The 20386-nt window shown below is 44.0% G+C and overlaps 1 protein-coding gene across 3 annotated transcripts in view; it reads left to right on the top strand.

Moving 5' to 3' along the window:
* The window catches only part of SH3RF1 (SH3 domain containing ring finger 1), a 148811-nt gene extending 128793 nt beyond the window's left edge, over nt 1-20018 (top strand). For 2 of the 3 annotated variants that reach the window (XM_053585846.1, XM_053585856.1), the window contains 4 exons: nt 1163-1422; nt 2246-2607; nt 8152-8510; nt 17540-20018. In XM_053585846.1, the coding sequence (XP_053441821.1) occupies nt 1163-1422; nt 2246-2607; nt 8152-8510; nt 17540-17708 (1150 nt within the window). In that variant the 3' untranslated portion in view covers nt 17709-20018. The remainder of the gene's footprint in view (nt 1-1162; nt 1423-2245; nt 2608-8151; nt 8511-17539) is intronic. The other variant, XM_053585865.1, reaches the window with a different exon arrangement.
* Nucleotides 20019-20386: the final 368 nt, after the last annotated feature.

The raw sequence follows: 20386 nt of genomic DNA on the forward strand, positions 1-20386 counted from the left end.
TGTTAGCTCTAATTTGACTTGCAAATTTTTCATCAATGTAAACATTTTTTGTATATGTTAAAAATCTGCACTCAGATCCAGCCTGTCCAGAAAATTCACATAGAGCCTTGTTGGTGCTAAATAATAATAACCCAGGAAGCACAACAGGCACCAACAGGAAATGAGGGTCACGAAGGAAAACATTTTTATAAGACTCAAAAACAAAGTATCAAAAAGCCTATTCTTTCTTAATTCTGGAGAAATGATTGCTTACAGTAAATTCTGTTGTTCATTGTGGTAAATAATAAAGATGCTTGAGTTAGTAGAGCATTTTACTTAGTAGAAAGTTATTGCGTACAGAAATGTGATCATTTAAGTGAACTTAGAATATTGAAAATTCCCTTACATAAAACCAGGTTGGACCTAATTTAATTAAATTCATCCAGTGAATAAAGATCTGTTTGGAGCTGGCTGAAGCCCTGTGAGCAGCAAGTGTAGGTGAGTGAGAAGGAGCCATTTCACACTGGCTGTGCCTTTGAGGAGTCTCCACTGAGTCAGCGGTGCTCAGTTAGGAACTTATTAAAGACATCATATCATGTTCTACATTCCAGAGCCAGAACACAAAACAACTATGCTGGGTCGAGATAGGACAAAGAAGAAGTCCATGCAAGATGGTGTGATGACAAGGTCTCAAACCAGGGCTGTAGCAAAGCTTCTTGAAGGACAGGATTTGTGCTGGATCTTGAAACAAAAGTGAAATTAAGACAGGTTAAGAAAAGCCAGGAAGGAGATTCCAGTAGTGCGTGTCTGTGTGTCCATATACATGTGTGCATGTGCACTGGAGCTGTGTACTGTGGGGGAAGACAAGCAGGAAGATGGTCAGAACATGGAGCCGGGCCAGGCAGATGGGGACAGAGTGGGGCCTCACTTCAGGGTGCCGAGCATAGTGGCTGTGTATCCTTGGGCAGGGCCTGCTTTGTGGTTTCTGGTGACTTCAAGACCTTTCTCTTCCTCAGGGGCATCATTACTTTGCATTTGCTATTCCTAAGCTTTGTAAAAATAATTTCATTCATTTTAAAAATGTTCTGTCCTTAAAGTTCTAAGTCATTTTTCTTGCATTTAATCATTCTGTCTCCCATTTTAGTGATGGGTGTGGCTTCCATATGTGTTTCTGTCTTGGCAGGACGGTGACAAATGTTTCCCAAGCTAAAGTCCCTGTGTCTACTGCTGGCCAGATGAGTCGGGGGGTGACTATGGTCAGTCCGTCCACTGCGGGAGGGCCTGCCCAGAAGTTCCAGGGAAATGGCATGGCTGGGAGCCCTGGCATTGTCCCCACTGCCGTGATATCAGCAGCTCACATGCAGACGAGTCCCCAGGCTAAGGTCCTGTTGCACATGACGGGGCAGATGACAGTCAGCCAGGCCCGAAATGCTGTGAGGACAGGTAAGGAGGAGCCCAGCCTGGAACAGCCAGATGGGACATTAAAAAGAGGAGGAGCATCAGGAAATGGAAACTGGCTTAAAATATATGCCAGTTTCTAGCTGGGGCACTTTGCACTTGTGTTTAGGCTGGGCCAACCCTGCACTTTAACTCAGGTCCACCCATAAATCTAACGGTAGAGGTGCTTGGCTGGTCCTAGTAGTGTCAGTGGACTGGAATGTGTGACTTCTGTGGTCAGAGGCCTCATTGCCTCCAGCAAGGTGACTTTGTATGTTGCTCTGCTCACCATCGTGCTGACCATCTCTGGTGGATGTACTCACACATGCACTTTAGTCCTGGGGGTGGGTTGTAGCCCTCCCAGTTCTGCAATGTTGAGCACCTAACTAGAATATGGGACCCAACCACAAGGCAAACTAAAGGCTCCAGAGTTCTGCCAGAAAGACAGGAAAGGAGGGAGAAATCGTCACTGAGAGAAGGAGATGGGCTGGAGGGCACCATGGTTTGACCTGTGTGCCATGGGCTGCAGAAGGGCTTTCTCCTGACTGAAGGGCGAAGCACTTAGAGACTCAGGGGCTGACCTGGTGGGAAAATGGTATCTAGAAACCTACTGAGACTAAACTCCTTGGTGTGGAAAATGCAGTGGCTCCTTGCTGAGGCCTGGGCCATAGGTGGCCCTTTGCTACAGCTCCTATCATGGGTGGCCCCTGCTACAGCCCATGCAGTGGGTGGCTTCTTGCTGTGGTCTAGGCCATGGGCACCCCTACTCCAGTGAGTAGCATGTACCAGAGAGTTGAATGTTGCCATATTCCCTCCTGTCATTTCCTAGTCTCAGCTCACAGCCAAGAACGCCCTACAGCAGCAGTGACGCCCATCCAGGTCCAGAGCACCACCTGCCTCGGCATCACAGCAGGGGGGCCACCTCCCCACATGCTGGCCTCCCCACACCCCCTGCCCACCACGGCCGGCCCTGTCCCCCACGCTGCCACTGGTGGTCCCAGTCGAGCCAATGCCCCTCCGGCCTGTACGGCACCTGCATTGCTGACCCCCCAGAGTGTTCCTGCCACCTCGCTGGAGAACGAACCTAGTGGTCGGACAGTGACCATTCTTCCTGGACATCCCACGTCACCTGACAGTACTTCCTCATCATGTGTGAGCAGCTCAGCATCCAGGCCAGACAAGGACAGTAAAGTAAGGCCCTGTCCTACCTCCTTCCTCTCTAGCCAGTGAAGGGCTTCCTGCCCTGCAGTCCCTCAGGTTGTCACCACATGCATCTCTGTGCCAGGAGCACAGTGGGGAGGAATTAGGAGACCACCCACCCTCTTGTCTGACCATAATTAGCATAGTTCCTTGAGAGATAAGACTTAAAATTTAGGGGGAAAGTTATTTTCTAATTCTATGAATTTTTAAAATTTTTCTCATTTGGAACTAAATTTTAAAGAAAATATAAATGACAAGCTATATTTTAATGACTAACCTATAGTTGGGATTGGAGATAAATGGTCGGCGGCAAGAGAAATTAATAGTGATAAAAAGTGAACAGGAAAAGAAGGGATGATAGACGACAGATCTGGGTAATTTTACTATAATCATGAATTTTTTTCCTCAATATTTCATGTATTTCCCCTAAAGCTCCAGACCAGCACTGGGAAATTTGGGGGTAATAATAAACTCTGAGCCACCTGGTTCAGTGGTAATGTTGGTCGCTCTATTTTAATGGCCAGGTAAGCCTGTAAATAGGAATTTATAAGGAGGAATTTATAGCCTACCAAAAAGTTAATATTTAATTGTTCCGTTAAGATGAGACTTTTGAGAAAAGCTTGTTATCTTTGCAGTGTTTATAATTAACTACACTGAACTTGTACTCAAGCTGGCAAGTTCCCCTTTGTTCCTGTGTTTTAAAAATTGTTTTCATGGTTCAGATTTTATAAGCCCGTGGGGCAGTGCATCTCAGAGCCCATGTCACAGCAGAGCAGGCTTCTCAGCTCCAGCCCTGCAGGCAGAGTCCATCTCACCCTGAGGCTTGAGAGGCTCTGTGAGGGACAGAGCATTGGCTCCCTAGAGATGCTGCCTCCTAATCCCTGGGACCTTCACATATGTTTCACTACATAACAGGGGGCTATTCTGGATATCTGGGTAGGCCCATTGCAATTCTAATGATTTCAGTAAAAGGCAGAAGAGTCGAGTCAGAGAAGACACAAGGCAGGAGGAATGGCATGAGAATGGGGGGCTGCAAGCCGGGGAAGGCCGGAACCTGGAAGAAGCAGGAAGCAGACTCATCCCGGGGGCCCCCAGAAGGAGCATGACCCTGACAGCATCTTGGTTTTAAGACCCGATTTTTACCACAAAGTTGGAGGCCTATAGTGCTCACCCTGTTGAGCGCCCATGCCTGACCTCTGGCCCTGGACCACAGCTCTGCACCCTACCCTTTTGCTTTATTCTGGGGGCTGTGTGGTGTGATCTCCTGTCTTGAAGTGTTTACAGAGCTGTCCTCTCATGTCTTCTTTCGTCCAAGGCCATATTCTCCAAGTTTTTTTCACCTATTCACACGACTACCTTGTTTAATGTTCCAAGTGCCCTAAACAGACTTCTTTTAGCTAATAGGAATCCCATATTTCATGATTGTGATTATTTAACACCATGAATCCTCATAACCAGAGTGTCGTTTAGCCGACATTTCTCCATCACATTTGCAAAGGCATCGTGGGAGGACTTGCCAGATGCCATATAGAGGTCTGTTTTTCCTGTCTCTGTCTACCCAGTCCCCCTTGTCTCTGCTGTTACTTCTCCTTAGCATCTCCTGGAGGGTCTCCCATCCAGGGCTTCTTTCTTCCTCTGAGTGCTCATAACTTTGCATTTAGTACTGTTACGGAGTTTCAGATGGTCTGAAATGTGCTCCGTTGGCATCTCTTTGATAATGGGGACCACACACATCCTTCTTTGCCTGTTGAGGCAACCCCATCCCAGATTCACCACACCTCTCAGGGCTGTTGGCTGCATTCGCCTGTTCATTTTCTCCTTACTCGGGTGAATTCACTGGGCTGAGAGGAGTCATTTGATCTCCAGGTCCCAGTCTCTTACCTAATCGCTCTCACCAAGGTCTGCACTTCCCTTCCCATCTGAAGATCATCCTTTTCTTTCTTCTTTCCATCTGAGAACCACCATCCTTCACAGCAGGCTGTGTCTTTCTTGTTCTTTTTGTTTCAAACATAACTTTAAAACTGTACTTTAGGGCGGTGCCTGTGGCTCAGTCGGTAAGGCGCCGGCCCCATATACTGAGGGTGACGGGTTCAAACCCGGCCCCAGCCAAACTGCAACCAAAAAATAGCCGGGCATTGTGGCGGGCTCCCAGCTACTCGGGAGGCTGAGGCAAGAAAATCGCTTAAGCCCTGGAGTTGGAGGTTGCTGTGAGCTGTGTAAGGCCACGGCACTCTACCGAGGGCCATAAAATGAGACTCTGTCTCTACAAAAAAAAAAAAAAAGAACCAAAAAAAAAAAAAACTTTACTTTAAAATTTTTTTTTCTGTCTTTAGCATTTTTGCAAGTATTGCTGTGGGCTGCGCCCATCTCTTCATCTTTTTGTATCTGCTCTTTAAAAATTTGAGCCATTAGGATGTTCCCTGGGGCTCCTGTCAGCATCTTCCACCTCCCTGTTTTCTCATCGGCAGGGACAATTCCTGGCTGTGTGGTCTCTTGTTCCTCTTGAAGCTTTTTCCCTTTGTGGGTTTTTTTTTTTTTTTGGAGGGGCTTCTTGTTCCTCTTGAAGCTTCTTCCCTTTTGAGTTTCAGGCTGTGCATATATTTTCTTTGAACATTTAAAATGAGCTCTTTCAGAGTCCAGACCTGACTGGCACCAGCCTCCTCTTCAGCACTCCCCTTCTAGGTTCTTGGTGTTTCTGCTTTACCAGCTGAGTCTCCAACCTGTCAGCCTCTGCCTTTAAAAATTAAAATAGGTCAGAGTGAGATCAGAGTTACACTCTGCTCTCAGCCTTCTGTGTGAATAAGCTAGGAACATGTCAGGCAGTAATGTGTTGGAGGTTCTCATTTTAGTTGAGACTTCCAGCAAATGCCTTGCATCTAGCAGATCCTCCTTATTTCTGTTGTCCCTGTTGTCTTGTGATCCTCCTCATCATCCAACATCTATCTAGCAGCCATGGTGCATCTATCTCCTGAAAGCTAGCCTGGCCTGTCTCCCCTCCTTTTTGTACCCGAGTGCTCTGCAGGGTTCCACAGCTGCTACTCTACAGTGGCACTCAGCTTTTCTGAGTATCCATGGGCTGTGCAACAAGCCAGGTTCTTGAGCGTGGTGGTGTTGCCCTCTGGAATCTTGTGTGGCCCTTCCCTTCCTAATGTTCTTCCTTACAGAGGCCTTTCCTTACCCTTTCTTTCTCAGCACTTCCTGGTCATTCTTCCTCTGCCCTGTCATGTTTCCCTGCAGAGTCATGTCTGTCTCTGCTAGACAATGTAAGCTGTCTACTCACCATCGCCGTTCCCAGAGCCTAGCGCAGTAAATATTTGTTGAATGTGTTGTATAAGTGATCATTATTAGACAATCACATGAATTAATGTTTTTATATTTCTCACCTAAGAACAATGACTCTGTAGATTATTCATGACCTGAGTCCCAGAAAGACTATCTTTTGTCAATTTCTGTATATATTTGAGGACAAAGAAAGGAATGACGAGGAAGGCTCCATATCTAGAGAGCTGTTCCTTATGAACAGCTCAAACACAAGTTTAGTTTGGCCTAGGAAGGAACTCTGGCTGGATGTCTTCTGCATTGGGCTTACCCTTCATTATGCAGCTAATGGAAAGGTATTAAGCTGATATCCAGAAGTTATTTTCTATTTAAAAATCGTTCTTCTTGGTTATCTGTTGATCATTTTCTGGCCCAGATAGTTCCTTTTTAAAATTATGTGATGCTGTTTTAAATCATCAAATCTTCTGAAGAGACAATTATGACTATAAAATCATTTCATGTAAGAATAATTTCTTGGAAAACTCGTGAGATGAATTATTAAGGTTTATGTTAGAAGATATGCGCCTGTGGCCCAAGGAGTGGGGCGCTGGCCCCATATACCGGGGGTGGCAGGTTCAAGCCCGGCTCCAGCAAAAACTGCAAAAAGGAAAAAAAAGAAGAACATATGCTCCTTTTCGTGCGTGTTAACATTACATTTTAAAATGGCCTTAACTGAAGTATACTCTTTATAAATTCATCCATAGTTTTCATTTCTTCTGTTGGATTTTGAAAAAAACAAAGGTGCTTTTAGGGGGTAAGTGTCTGTTTGCAGAATTATCTTTCTCATGTGGCACTTTGCTCACATAGAAAATAACAGAGTGTGACACTAAAAGTGCCTTTCCTTGGGACGAAGCAGCATCTTTCCTATGACACTCCCACTCCACACCCCTTGCATCTGCCAGAACTCTTGCTCTGTGGGTGGTTGGCATTGATGGATGATGGTAACATATCCCTTGGAAGCTGTTAAAGCACACTGTGTGCAATGCATTCAATAATTTTAAGTGAATCAAGTCATCTTTCTTCTTAATCGCTTTAAAGGCTGCTCCCTGCATGCCATTCAGTTGTCTGATATGTTTTCTGAGAGCTTTTAAGAAATGTCTTTGCATGCCATTCAGTTGTTTGATATGTTTTCTGAGAGCTTTTAAGAAATGTCTTTCAGAAGTGAGCTTTTAAGAAATGTCTTTGGTCACAGCTGAGATTGTGGTTTGTCAGTAGACCTGCTGTCCTTGCTGGACTGTGGGACCCAGGGATCAGTCAGAAGGTACCTCTCACACTAGGCAGGGGAGCTGGATGGATACTGCAGGCAGAGGTTTGTGGGCACCACTCTTTCCCAGCTCATTTCCTAAGAAGATGGTTCTTCATGAAATGTTTCCTTTTCAAACAGTGCTTCCTTCAGAGGACTTCATGGTGGAGCTGACGTCTTGGTGAGACAACAGTTTGGTCATCTCCAAAATGGTTGATGCCTGATGTTTGAGAGATCTGGTGTTCTTGGCAGAGCAAAGAGAGAAAGTATCAAAAGAGACAAAAATTCAAGGAAGTGTTGTGGATTTGCTTTTAAAAAAGAGACATAAAATTGTTTATGAGTATACTGAAGATTTCCTTAAAATTGTATGGTGTTGTTTTTGGGTTTCTAATCAAGGAGGTACTGGCACGATACAAATGGCCTTGTTATTATTGGCTTGTTAAAGTTAACAGGATGATGACGTGTGAGGAGTGGTATAGCCCTAACTCTGGTCGCTGCCTGTAAGTAAAAAGGCTGGGCTGGAGCTGTGGACCAAAGGGCTGTGAGGTTTATGTCTGCCAACACAGACAGCTCCTTACGAAGCTGAATCACAGGAAATTAGAGGCAGAATCACAGGAAATTAAATCCATAATCCAAAATTTCCATTTTATCCTAAAATGTCTGCTTCTGCTTTCACTAACCTGAAATGTGAATTGTTGAATCAGTGAGGTCTTTTCTTTACATCTTTCTTATTTGCTTATCCTGCCTCAGCAAAAGAGTGATGAGCAATGGAATGTCCAGGACAAAAAAAAACACAGACAGAAAGGGGGTCAGGGTGGGGACAGCTTGTGGTAACACTTGTGTAGAAATTGATATCCAGATATAAGCAGAAATTATTTTAAAAGGTCAAATCAAACATGGCAGCTGTAAGGGCTTAGAGGTTACAACAATAATAGTACTGTCCGTCTCCAACTAATATTCCTTTCTTTTTCTAGAAAGAAAAGAAGGGTTTGCTGAAGTTGTTGTCTGGCGCCTCCACTAAACGGAAGCTCCGAGTGTCCCCTCCAGCATCACCCACCCTGGAGGTGGAGCTGGGTGGCAGTGAGCTACCTCTGCAGGGTGCAGTGGGGCCCGAGCTATCCCTTGGTGGTGGCCATGGCAGGGCTGGCTCCTGCCCAGTGGATGGGGAAGGCCCAGTTGCAGTAATGACTTCAGGTGTGGCCACAACCCATGATGCTTCCCATCGGAAAGCCAGCTCCCTGGACTCAGCTGTCCCTGTCGCTCCCCCTCCTCGGCAGGCATGCTCCTCCCTGGGTCCCGCCACATGTGAGTCCAGGCCCGTTGTTTGTGAGAGGTAAGTTCAGGGACATCCCAGGAGAAAAGTGAAACACGAATAGTGAGCCATATGCTGGAATATTTGTTCTGATACTTAAGGTATTTTTTCCATGTTCTCCTGTATTTTTTTGAACTAAATTTGTTTTATTTTGTTTTTTTGAACTGAATTTGTAACAACCACAAAGCACTGACTTTCTTAGCACTTGCTACAGCGGCCTCTGCCCTTCATCTTCCTCCCCGTTTCTGACGTGGCTTTAGGTCTGCTGCCTCCTTTTCCTTTATTTTCTTCAATCAACCAGGCATACAAAGTCACATCCAGGAAATGTGTCAGGCACTGAAAACTTATTCCTATTTACTTTCTTCTTGCTTCTGTTCCTTCACTGGCAACTACTTTTTTTATCCTTTGCCTTTTTTATTAAAAGTTGACATCACCACCCTTTGTAAAGCATTTAAGAGTTCTGCTAGCTGAGAGAATGTTCCTCTTACTCTCCCACCCAGAGGGGTGTGGCAAGGTCTCTACCTCCTTCTTGACTCGTTTTGACCCAGTGACTTAGTTCAGTTACAGCTGGAATAATGAGCCTGTTTCAGTGATTCTGGCCTTGAATTATGATTACAGCAGGGAGCAGTTCTGTCTGGTACAGACACTGGGATTATAGGAGTGTGTCAGGAAAGGAAGTATATTTAATAGACAAAATCTACTTGCATTATATAAACTGAAAATACTGCTTGTTACCCAGGAAAACATCATGAAGCACACTAAAAATAGTGGATTTTTTCACATAACATATACATACATAAATTTATTTTAAGGATCTGTTGTTGGATTGCTTCTGTAAGCTTCATCTCTTCTGTACTGCATTTTATAAATTAAGCAGATCTCTCATTTGGGGAGGTATTACCTTTTTGGTAGCATTTCCTATGTTGCTGATTTGAAATCTTACTATAATGTGTTACTCTTTAGAATGACTGAGATTCATCCTGCCCCTGCATGCTAGGTAGAGCCATACAAACATTTGTATGCTCCAGAATCTGAGGCCTTTATTCATATGACTTTTTTGGCATTCTTTTTACTTTAAAAAAAAAACAAAAAACTATAAAAACCGGAAAAGAATAAACCTCAAATAACCTATGTACCTACGTACACAATTCCATATGTATTTTTATAGTGAGGTGAGATGAGTTTTTGGAGTTCTGAACCTTATAAAACCAGTTTTGAAAATGAGACATTACTCTAAAAATGTATTTGCTTTCTACAAATGAAACCATTCTATCTTTCCTCTTATCTGCTGTGTTCTTAGTAAAGCTTTGAGATTTTATCCAGAATTCACTGCTTCTGGAGTTGCCTTTTCCCTACAATGCTAGTCTGCTGTCCAGGGATGGGACCTTCTGTCCCAGGAGTTAGTCTAGCTCCTTATTTACTTTCTCTTTGGTCACAAAGATGCATATCTCCCTCCAGAGCCTGATCTGCAGTGTCTCGTCCATGCCCCGAGGGGAGGGTGTCTTTCCTGTGTTTTGAAAGGACACAGTGTGACTGCTCTGAGTGATGGGTCACTTTGCCAGCCTCTCCCTGGGCACTGGCTCCCTCCCCCTGCCTGCATTCCTTTTCAGTCTGTGTGGTCTCTGTGGCTTCTGCATTCCACTCCCTTCCTCTCAGCCCGTTTCCAACAGGAGTTCATCAGAAAGGAGGAGTTGCTGATGCATTTTGCGTGAAGCATGCACATCACATAGGAAACACAGAGAGTTTAATGGTGGGACAGATGGGCCCAGGCACACTGGAGTTCTCTGGCAGGTTTTTTATACAACTGTTTTAGTTTTTACAAGTGGGAAAGGGACTTTTGGAGAAGATTTCTGTCCAAGCGTATATTTTTATAATCCACATGTTCAGTAGAATATTAAACATAACAGCCAGCCTGACCAGCTCTCCACAGCCTTTTCATGCAATGGTAGGAGAGTGTTTATTTAACTTGGACTCTTAGATCTGTCTTGGCTATAAAAACAACAGGGAAAATGTGCAGAAACATATAGGAAAATGTTCTATTATCCACTGGGAGTGAACTTTTGGTTAACTAAAAGTTACCAACTATGTAATTTAGAGAGGACTTATTTTCGTATTTCAAACATTTCAACACAATAAAAAGTTCTTAATGCTAAAAATGAAGGAAAGATTAACTTTCACATCAGTGTGATTCAGAAACCATTTCAGAACCTCACAATTCCTTGATTTGCAATATAAATATCCACAACTGTTGCTCTGACAAAATGCAGAAGCCCAGGATTCTTTTGGTAGAAATTCTACTAGAATTTCTTTGAAATGCTTTTCAGTGTATACTATTGGGTAAGATGAGGTAAGATTCATCTAAGATTATAGTGATAACAAGCATAAAATTCTCTCTAAAACCATTACCCTATCCCACACATCTGGAATAAAAGAATGTGGCTGGAGCACCAGTGATGTCGGTGCAAAGCATCTCACGTGACAGAAAGATGGAGACAGGCTCATAGTAAGAAAGGACGAGCCCTGAAGGGAGCTGACAAGTCCTGGTGTCCGCCAAGAGCACTCTCTGGGGAACAAAAGGGTGCTTTTGTGCGTGTGAGAGAGACTGAAGAAAACAAGCAAGAAATAGCACTGTACCCTGGAGGCAGAAAAATGTATAATTGATGACAGCAGAAAAAAATAGAACAAATATTTTAGGCTCTACTTTAGAGGGATTGAGAAAAAAATAGGAATTTGCAAACAAAGTAGAAATAAAATCTTTTAGAAGGGATGGCAAATGAAAGTATGTGTAACAGGGTTTTTTTTTCTCCTTTAAAAAAAAATATATATATATATATATATGAAGGGCTTAGGGAGACACATCAAGGAGACTTTATCTGTGTATATTTTTAAATTTAGGAGTTAAACCAGTAACCATATACCTATAATACACCCATCTCCTGAATTGAAAAAGGGCCTGTGGTCTTTGGTCAGAGATTAAGCTAGAACACTTGGAACTCACAAATTGGATAGAGATAGACTTACAGAGAGGCAGTCTTAACCACATGATTAATTTCTTTAAGTCAGTGACAATGAACCCACTGGGTGAAGCAATGAACCTGATTTACTTGGACTTGAGCAAGCCAGAAAGCAAGCTAGTGTGGTTGTGCCAATGAAATACTTAATTGGGTATTAGATTGCTATGGCAATGACAGGAAGCAATAAACTGTTACTCTGCCAGGCCAGGATGATGGACGGAATGCCTCCCAGAGCCACAAGGGGGCTGATTTGGGCTACCCCAGGGGAGATTCAGGAACAAAAATTATGAACTGTGTAGAGGCTAGGAAAATAAATAGAAAATTTATACTAGTGAAAGATGACAAGTTCCTGCTCAGATGAAAGGTAGAATAGCCCAGGGTGGCATTGGATGTTAGAGGAGCTTCGTTATGTAGCAAGACTGTTTCTCAAATTCCACCCTGGTAACCGTCACCAAAAGCTGAGTTAAGGTCCCACAGTCACAGAGAGGCAGAGGCCCATTCAGGGCCAAGTGTGTGAGCCACACTGGTCACCCCAATCTGCTTCCACGAGTGGAAGCCCTGCCACTCACCTCATTCTGCCCCCACACTGCTTTGTGCAGATGAGAAGGGGTGCTGTCCCCAATCAAGGTACCAGTCAGCTTTGTACATCTTTGTCTCTTTTTTTAAACTATTCTTCTTTTTATTCATTTATTTGCTCATCTTATTTTTTAATTGTGATAAATGTATGTATACCATTTGCCATTTTTTCAAGTGTATAATTTAGTGGCATTAAGTACATTCTCCTAGCCACTCACCATTGGCCATCTCCAGAACTGAACCTTGTATCCATTAAATACTAACCCTCAACCTACCTCTCACCAGGCTCTGGCAGCCACCATTCTCCTGTCTCTGGGAGTGACTGTTCTGAGTACTCTCTACGAAGAGTCATACAGTGTTTGTCTTTGTGTGCATGCATGGCTTATCTCACTTACCACAACGTTTCCAAGTTTTGTCTGTGCTGTAGTAGCATGTGTCAGAATTCCATTGTTTTTTAAGGGGCTTTGTACAGTTTAAAAGATTTACTATACAATTCGGCCTTTTCTTTCTGTCACTTGACATACTTATTGAGAATTATTATATGTACTACTATGCTAAGTAGTATGAGACATGTAAAAGAGTTTAACATCATCTCACCCTTCAAGCAGCCTGTGGCCTGGCAGAATAAATGGTGCAGATTGGTGATACTGCAGTGCATGAGAAAGGTTCGTGGAAGCCTCTGGGCCTTTCCAAGCATGAAATTACCTCCTGTTGTGGGGCTGGTGATTGTGCAGAGGAGAGCTGGGCTTTGAGATTTCGTTGGGTTGGATGGGCAGAGAGATCAAGGGAAATTCTCAGAGGAAGGAACTGTGGGAGCTCAGGTGAGGTGGAAGAAGTAAAGGCCTTATGGGGGACATGTTCTGCCTCAGGGTAGTATTTGGTATACTCTTGGTGATAAAAGTAGCTGCAGCCACAGAGAGAGATTAAGGCCCAACCATTGAGGGCTTGGGCTAGGCTGAGGATTAATTTACTCACAGGCTCTGGGAATCTGTGAATGACTTTCTCTAGCTATGGGTAGCTGCAAACAAGAGTCGTCACTTAAGAATATTAATATGTGGGTTCTGTGTAGGATGGATTAGGGACAAGAGGAGATTTGAGGCAGGAAGAGTGGGCAAACTATTTAACCAGGTGACAAAAGTGAGAACACCAACCAGCATGGTAATAGTGACGAGGAGTGGAGGGAGTGCAGAATGTGAAAGTGGGTCACCAGGTCCTTGGAGGTTGTGAGGGACTCTTCTTTGACTCCCAAGGTTCAGAACTTTTCCACAGCCCTGTCCATACACACAGAGGCATGATCTGAGGAGCCGGAGGGCAGAAGAGCAGAGGTACAGGGCCCCACAACTATGCTGTATGTCTATTTGTTGGTCTGTAGCCATTCTTCTGGGTAAAGCCTTCCAGAGCCTGAAATAGCTAGCCTCTGGGCTCAGTGTTTGGCCTTACACATTGTTGTTGGAGATGACTGTGCAGGCCACCTCACAGGGCTGGCTTCACTTCAGCAAGGCTGTATAACAGCTTCTCTTATGCACAAGGTTCTTCGCTCCACGCCCCTAAGGTTTATAAAACTCAGCAGTGAAAATGTTCTCCCACTGGGAACTTGGCAGGAAGATTATGTTCTTAGCCTAGCAGCACTTCCAGTTCAAAAAATTTTTCTGACAAAATTGGTTTAGTGCATTTTATAAAATGCATGTATTAATGTAATTCACTTCATGTTTTTCAGGAACTATTTTGGTTCCATTTCGCCTTTAAGGCAGCTCACTGAGAGTCATCAGAACATCTCATCAGAGAGCTGCTCTGGATGCATTTTGAGTCTCTTATATGTTTTTTACCCCCAGAATTGAAAAGCTTTACTTAAATTTTAACTTGCCCCAAATGGCAACTATCATTACTTTTTTTTTTTTTGAGACAGTCTCATTCTAGTGTCACTCTCTGTAGAGCGCTATGATGTCATAGCTCACAGCAACCTTAAACTCCTGGGCTCAAGTATCCTCTCGCCTCAGCCTCCCTAGTAGCTGGGACTACAGGTGCCTGCCACTATGCCTGGGTAGTTTTAGAGACAGGGTCTCGCTTTTGCTTAAGCTGGTCTCAAACTCCTGAGCTCAGGGTATCACCCTCCAGATTATAGGCACAAGCCACTGCCTATACTTACTTTTTATGTGGATTTTTAGCATGTTGACAATCAGACTTGAGAAACCTCATTTAGATCCTTCTTCAGACAAATCCATGGTGAAATTATTTGTCTTGTTTTTAAAGATAATGGAGAAGGGTTCCCGAAACTCTAACTGTGTCTTTCTAAAGTTTGTTGAGTCTTATCAGGAAATGCTGCAGTTGTGGCCTGAGTCTATCTCCTGCTTAGAGGTGGCCAGCCACTGTGTCTCCTATCCTTTACCCTCTTGAAAATCCAAGACTCTGCTTGCATTTGCCGTGGCTGGAGATTGAACTGCTTGCCAGATACTGTATTAAGAGGTCACCATACATGGCAAATTCTTGCTTGGCTCCTTGCCGTTCTGTTCTACAGATGGGGACACTGAGGCCATGAGGACAGAGGTAACTAGCCTCAAGTTAAATTGCTCTGACTGACCTTAAAGGCTATGTCTGCTCCAGGCCAAGGCTTGTCCCACAAGGCCACACCTCCTCCCTTAACCCATTCGCAACTGAGCCCCCAGCCTTGTGGTCTGAAAATATTCATGTTTGAATTAGTAGAACCTTTTTCAGGAATGGTAAACTAGCCTCTGAGTCATGCTTCTGCTTCACTTGCTGTGGTATAATTTTATCCCTGTGCCCAAAGGAGCTTAGGATTGTTTGAGCAGCCGTTTGGTCTTTGCAGAGATAAACTTTTTATGCTGTAATTAATCTGGGACTCTTGCTATGGTCTTTCTTTATATGAGCGGGTTCGGGGGTGGGAGTTGTCATGTTTTGTTTTACGAGACAAGGTCTCACTCTTTTTCCCAGGCTGGAGTTAGTGGTCTGAGAGTGGCTCACTGCAGACTTGAACTCCTGGGCTCAAGTGATCCTCCTTTATCTCAGCCTCCCAAGCAACTGGACTTGGTGCCTGCCACCACACCTGGCTATTTATTTATTGTAGAAATAGGGTCTTGCTTGTTGCACAGGCTGGTCTCGAACTTCTGGGCTCAAGGGATCCTCCTGCCTCCACCTCTCAAGGAACTGGAGTTACAGTCATGAGAGACCATGTCTGGCCTCGGATTCTGGTTTTTATGAACTGGATATTGGTGAAAGGATGGGGCTTTAATGGGTTTCTGAAGTTTTGGGGAGTTGTATGGAGTTTGTCTGGCTCTCGTTTTCAAGCCATAGCAGTCTTCACTTTCAGTCAAGACTGGGTCCCTTTGAGGCTATAAATTCATTTCTGACTTTGAGAACCAAATGAAAGTAGAAACTCAACCATCTCTGTGACTGTCAATTGCATAGCATCAAGCAGAGAAAGAGGCATATCATCTTTTATTAGTTACCTATCACTGTGTAACTAATTACTCCCAGAATTCATTGGCTTCAAACAACAATAAACATTTATTATTTCATAGTTTCTGTGGATCAATAATTGGGGGGATTGTGGCTTAGGGTGTCTCTTGAGATTGCAGTCCAGGTGTCCGCCCTAGCTGATGCTTGGCCAGGGCTAGAGAAGCCACTGCCACAGTGGCTTGTTCATTTCACGTTGTCTTGGTATTTTGTGCAATAGTGGCTGCAATTCTGACTCTGGAGTCCTCTCCGAGTGGAGTGTCCTCACAACGTAGCAGCTGATTTTCCCCATCAGTCACCTATGCTGTTCCTCTACACTGGGAAGAAACTTGTGTCACTGGGCCATCTCAGAGGCTGGCTGCCAGATACCACCCTTGCTTTTTGCTATGGTTGGGAAAAGCAGGAGAGGAGTAAAGGAGAGAAATAACAATGGAAAAAGAGAGAAGGATTGGCTCAGTGCCTATAGCTCAGTGGCTAAGGGTGCCAGCCACATACACCAGAGCTGGTGAGTTTGAATCCAGCCCAGGCCTGCCAAACAACAATGACAACTACAACAAAAAAAATAGCCAGGCATTGTGGCAGGCACCTGTAGTCCCAGCTAATTGGGAGGCTGAGGCAAGAGAATCACTTAAGCCCAGGAGTTGGAAGTTGCTGTGAGCTGTGATGCCAGAGCACTCTACACAGGGCAACAGCTTGAGGCTCTGTCTCAAAAAAAAAAAAAAAATTCCTGGGCGGTGCCTGTGGCTCAAAGAGTAGGGCGCCGGTCCCATATGCCGGAGGTGGTGGGTTCAAACCCAGCCCCCGCCAAAAACCACAAAAAAAAAAAAAAAATTCCTTCTACTCACGAGTCCAAATGGAAAGAGTCTCACTGTGTCGCCCTGGGTAAAGTCCCATGATGTCACAGCTCAACATGAACAAACAACAATGACAACTGCAACCAAAGAATGGCCGGGCATTGCAGCAGGCACCTGTAGTTCCAGCTACTTGGGAGGCTGAGGCAAGAGAATTGCTTAAGCCCAGGAGTTTGAGGTTGTTGTGAGCTGTGACGCTACAGCACTCTACCCAGGACAACATAGTGAGACTGTCTCAAAAAAAAAAAAAAAAAAGACAGAAAGAAAAATAGAGAAAGATAAATGGATATGGAACATAAGATGATAGCACTCTGCCTATGGAGGCAGAGGATCAGGCGGTACTAAACTAATCAGGCTTCTCTAGTTTTAGAGTGGTAACTGCACCTTCCCTCATATGTTATGAGAATGAGATAGGAGAGAGAGACACAGATCTCGCCCTAAAGGAGAAGAGACTATTATTCTTGTTCCTGGTGGTGTTAGACTGAATTCATGGTCACACATACACACACCCTGTGGGTTGACCTTGGGACTACCTTCCTGAGGGACAATTCGGGTCTGCAGGGCCAATGGACTTACTCAGAATCACCCTGGTGTAACCCCAGTGTCAGGGACACAGAGATAGACTTCAGACTCACTTTCAGAAGGCAAGCCTGGCCCCTGACTCCTGACCCCTGATCTCTGTGTGCAGAGCCTACTTCACCTTCAGGAGGCCGGTCAGTGAGGACTAAAGCCATGCACTCTACTACAAAGTCATTCACTGCTCTCTTCTCAGAAATGACAGGAATTATTCCCTCTTGGGAAATGGAACAAAACTTCAGGGCAAGATACAAGCCCCAGAAAGGGACATGAGTGGCTGTCCCTGAAAGGCCACTCACAGGAACCTTCTGGGCCTTCGGTCCTGCACTTGCCTATGCAGACCTTGTCTTTGTGAGTACCGAGTCTCTACTTGGACAGTGAAGAGTTGTATTTCAAGTTGTTTGACTCAGACACAGATTCATGCTGGTGCTGGTTCTGTGTATGTGGGAGGCTTGTGCAGACTAACAGTCCATCTTTTTTTATTTTTATCTCTGCTTTGAAGAGGCTTAACTAAAATCCCTCTCTTTCTTTCTCTCTCTGTTCCTCTCCCCGTCTCTCACAGGCACAGGGTGGTGGTTTCCTACCCTCCTCAGAGCGAGGCGGAACTTGAGCTTAAAGAGGGAGACATTGTGTTCGTTCATAAGAAACGAGAAGATGGCTGGTTCAAAGGCACATTACAGCGCAATGGGAAAACGGGCCTTTTCCCAGGAAGCTTTGTGGAAAACATCTGAGGGGAGAAACCAACCCTGAGAAGGCTTAAAAGTCACATCACACAACAAAATAGCACAAAGCAACGTAATGGGAAGAGCACATGTGAGGACCTCAGGTGGTCAGGAGATGAGCAGAGGGCTGATGTGCCTCAGTGGGGAAGGGTCTGAGGGCTTGTCACTCTGGACCCTGACGTGTCAGGAGTGCCTTGTCCCATCTGACTCTGCAGAGAAACTGTTCTTTTTAAAGATACATAACTAAAATGGACCATTGTTTACAAGGCTTAACTAATTTATTTGCTTTTTTAAACTTGAACTTTTCTTATAATAGATAAATTCTCTGGACTATGATTTTAAGAAATTATTAATTTATGAAATGATAGCTAAGGAGAAGCTGAATTATCTCCTGCTGAGAGGAAGAGATTTGATTAGACGTAGAACACACCTTCCCTCCCTCCTTCCCTACCCTTCACTGTTAGATTTTGGGGTTATGTTTTGCTTCTTTCAGACAGAAATGCCAGTTCTCTAATTTAGTTTCCTTCTTTGGGAAATGGAACATTCGGCTGCATCAGTATCCATAAGGGCTTGGGGCAGGGAGGGAGAAGAGAATCGGTGATTCCCGTCTTTCTACTTTGGTTGAGAATCACTCTTGAGACCTACTCTTCGATTTAATTTTGTGGGTTTTTAGTTTGCCTAGAATGAAATCAGTGAAGTGACAGGGAGTAAAGAAAGCATAATCCTCCGGCTGGATGATGGCTCACGCCTGCAATCCCAGCATTCTGGGAGGCTGAGGCAGGTGGATCACCTGAGCTCAGGAGTTCAAGACCAGCCTGAGCAAGATCAAGACCCCATTTCTACTAAAAATAGAAAAACTAGCTGGGTGTTGTGGTGGGCGCCCGTAGTCCCAGCTACTTGGGAGGCTGAGGCAAGAGTATTGCTTAAGCCCAGGAGTTTGAGGTTGCTGTGAGCTGTGATGCCACAGCACTCTACCCAGGGTGAGAGAGTGAGACTCTGTCTCAAAAAAAAAAAAAAAAAAAAGCACAACCCTTGAATAAGATGTTTTCAGAAATATATTTAGTTTTATAGCAGAAGCAACTCACTTCATCTGTTAGAGAGTAGAGAAAGTTGACACTGTATTTACTGTCTAAGAGTGACTGTGAAATGTCATCTCCCATTTCACCCCCATGATCTGTATGCCTGGGACACAGTGAAACATATGTGAGATAGGGCTGGTAAGTGGTGCCCTGGTGTTAGAGTCAAAGGCTGTCAGAATCACTGTGAAGAGTGTCCACTCATCCACTGTGACCCTCTCCCATATCCTGGGTGTGTTGCTGGATGCCATGGTAATACAGGCTGTGTGTGCACATTTCACTGCCTGCTCCCTGCTGAGGTTAGTCTGCCCAGCCATGTGCCGTGGTGCAAGCCACACATGGAGATGCTCTTTTATGTCCTCCCTATAGGCAGACGTCCAGGACAAGTTTACTGGGAGGGTTGGTGGGAGCCAGTGGTGGTGGGATCTGCTGAGCCTGTCTTTTTATATCTGTCCTTTGATCCCATCGCAGTGCCGCTCATTCATGGGCTTGGGTAGTTTTGAGAACAATAGGAGCGAAGGCATCCTGGCAGGAAATATGTTGTTACCACAGTTTTCTTGTGGGAAATCAATAAATAAACCTTTTTCTTTTTTCCTCTTTTTTTTGTACTTTTAAGAATTAAAACTGGTAAGCAGAGACATGAACTAAAAAGTCTTCTTGCATTGACAAGAGGTTTCATAGTCTTAAAAAGATACATGGCTGAAAATAAAATCATTCCTAAATTTTTTAGATAAAACACTGTACATTATGTTCCTGTGTGTTGAATTTTTAAAAAATACTTTACTTGGATATTCATGTAATATATAAAAGTTTAGTGAAATGAACTTTAGTTAGAAAAAAAAGCTGGCATCAGCTTTCATCTGTGTAAGTTGACACCAATGTGTCATAATATTCTTTATTTTGGGAAATTAGTGTATTTTATAAAAAATTTTAAAAGTGAAGAGACTACTACAGGTTAAGATAATTTTTTACCTGTCTTTCCTCCATATTTTAAGCTACGTGATTAAAGTACCTCTGTTAATACTTTCCTGGTATAAAGTTGGTTAAAATTTCATCTGTTAATAGATCATTAGGTAATATAATGTATGGGTTTTCTATTGGGTTTTGGAGATGGTAGGTAGAGATTTTGTAACAAGGCCTTGTTACACAGTGCTATGGTAATGATAAAATCAGTTTATCATTCCTTCTCATGTTAATAATTTGAGGACTGGATAAAAGGTTTTGAGATTAAAATGTGATGTTCGGGCGGCACCTATGGCTCAGTGAGTAGGGCACCGGCTCCATATACCAAGGATAGCAGGTTCAAACGTGGCCCCAGCCAAACTGCAACAAAAAATAGCCGGGTGTTGTATCAGGCGCCTGTGGTCCCAGCCACTCAGGAGGCTGAGGTAAGAGAATTGCCTAAGCCCAGGAGTTGGAGGTTGCTGTGAGCTGTGATGCCACAGTACTCTACCAAGGGTGATAAAGTGAGACTCTGTTTCTAAAAAGAAAAATAAAATAAAATTTGATGTTCAACCTTTATGTGTCCTTTGTGTCAGTCCTTAAAATTTTCCTTTTTTCTTTTTTTAACCTGGCATACATTTGAGCTCATTTTTACTTCATAAACATATT

Source organism: Nycticebus coucang, chromosome 1 (genome assembly GCF_027406575.1).
Source record: "Nycticebus coucang isolate mNycCou1 chromosome 1, mNycCou1.pri, whole genome shotgun sequence".
Classification (NCBI taxonomy): domain Eukaryota; kingdom Metazoa; phylum Chordata; class Mammalia; order Primates; family Lorisidae; genus Nycticebus; species Nycticebus coucang.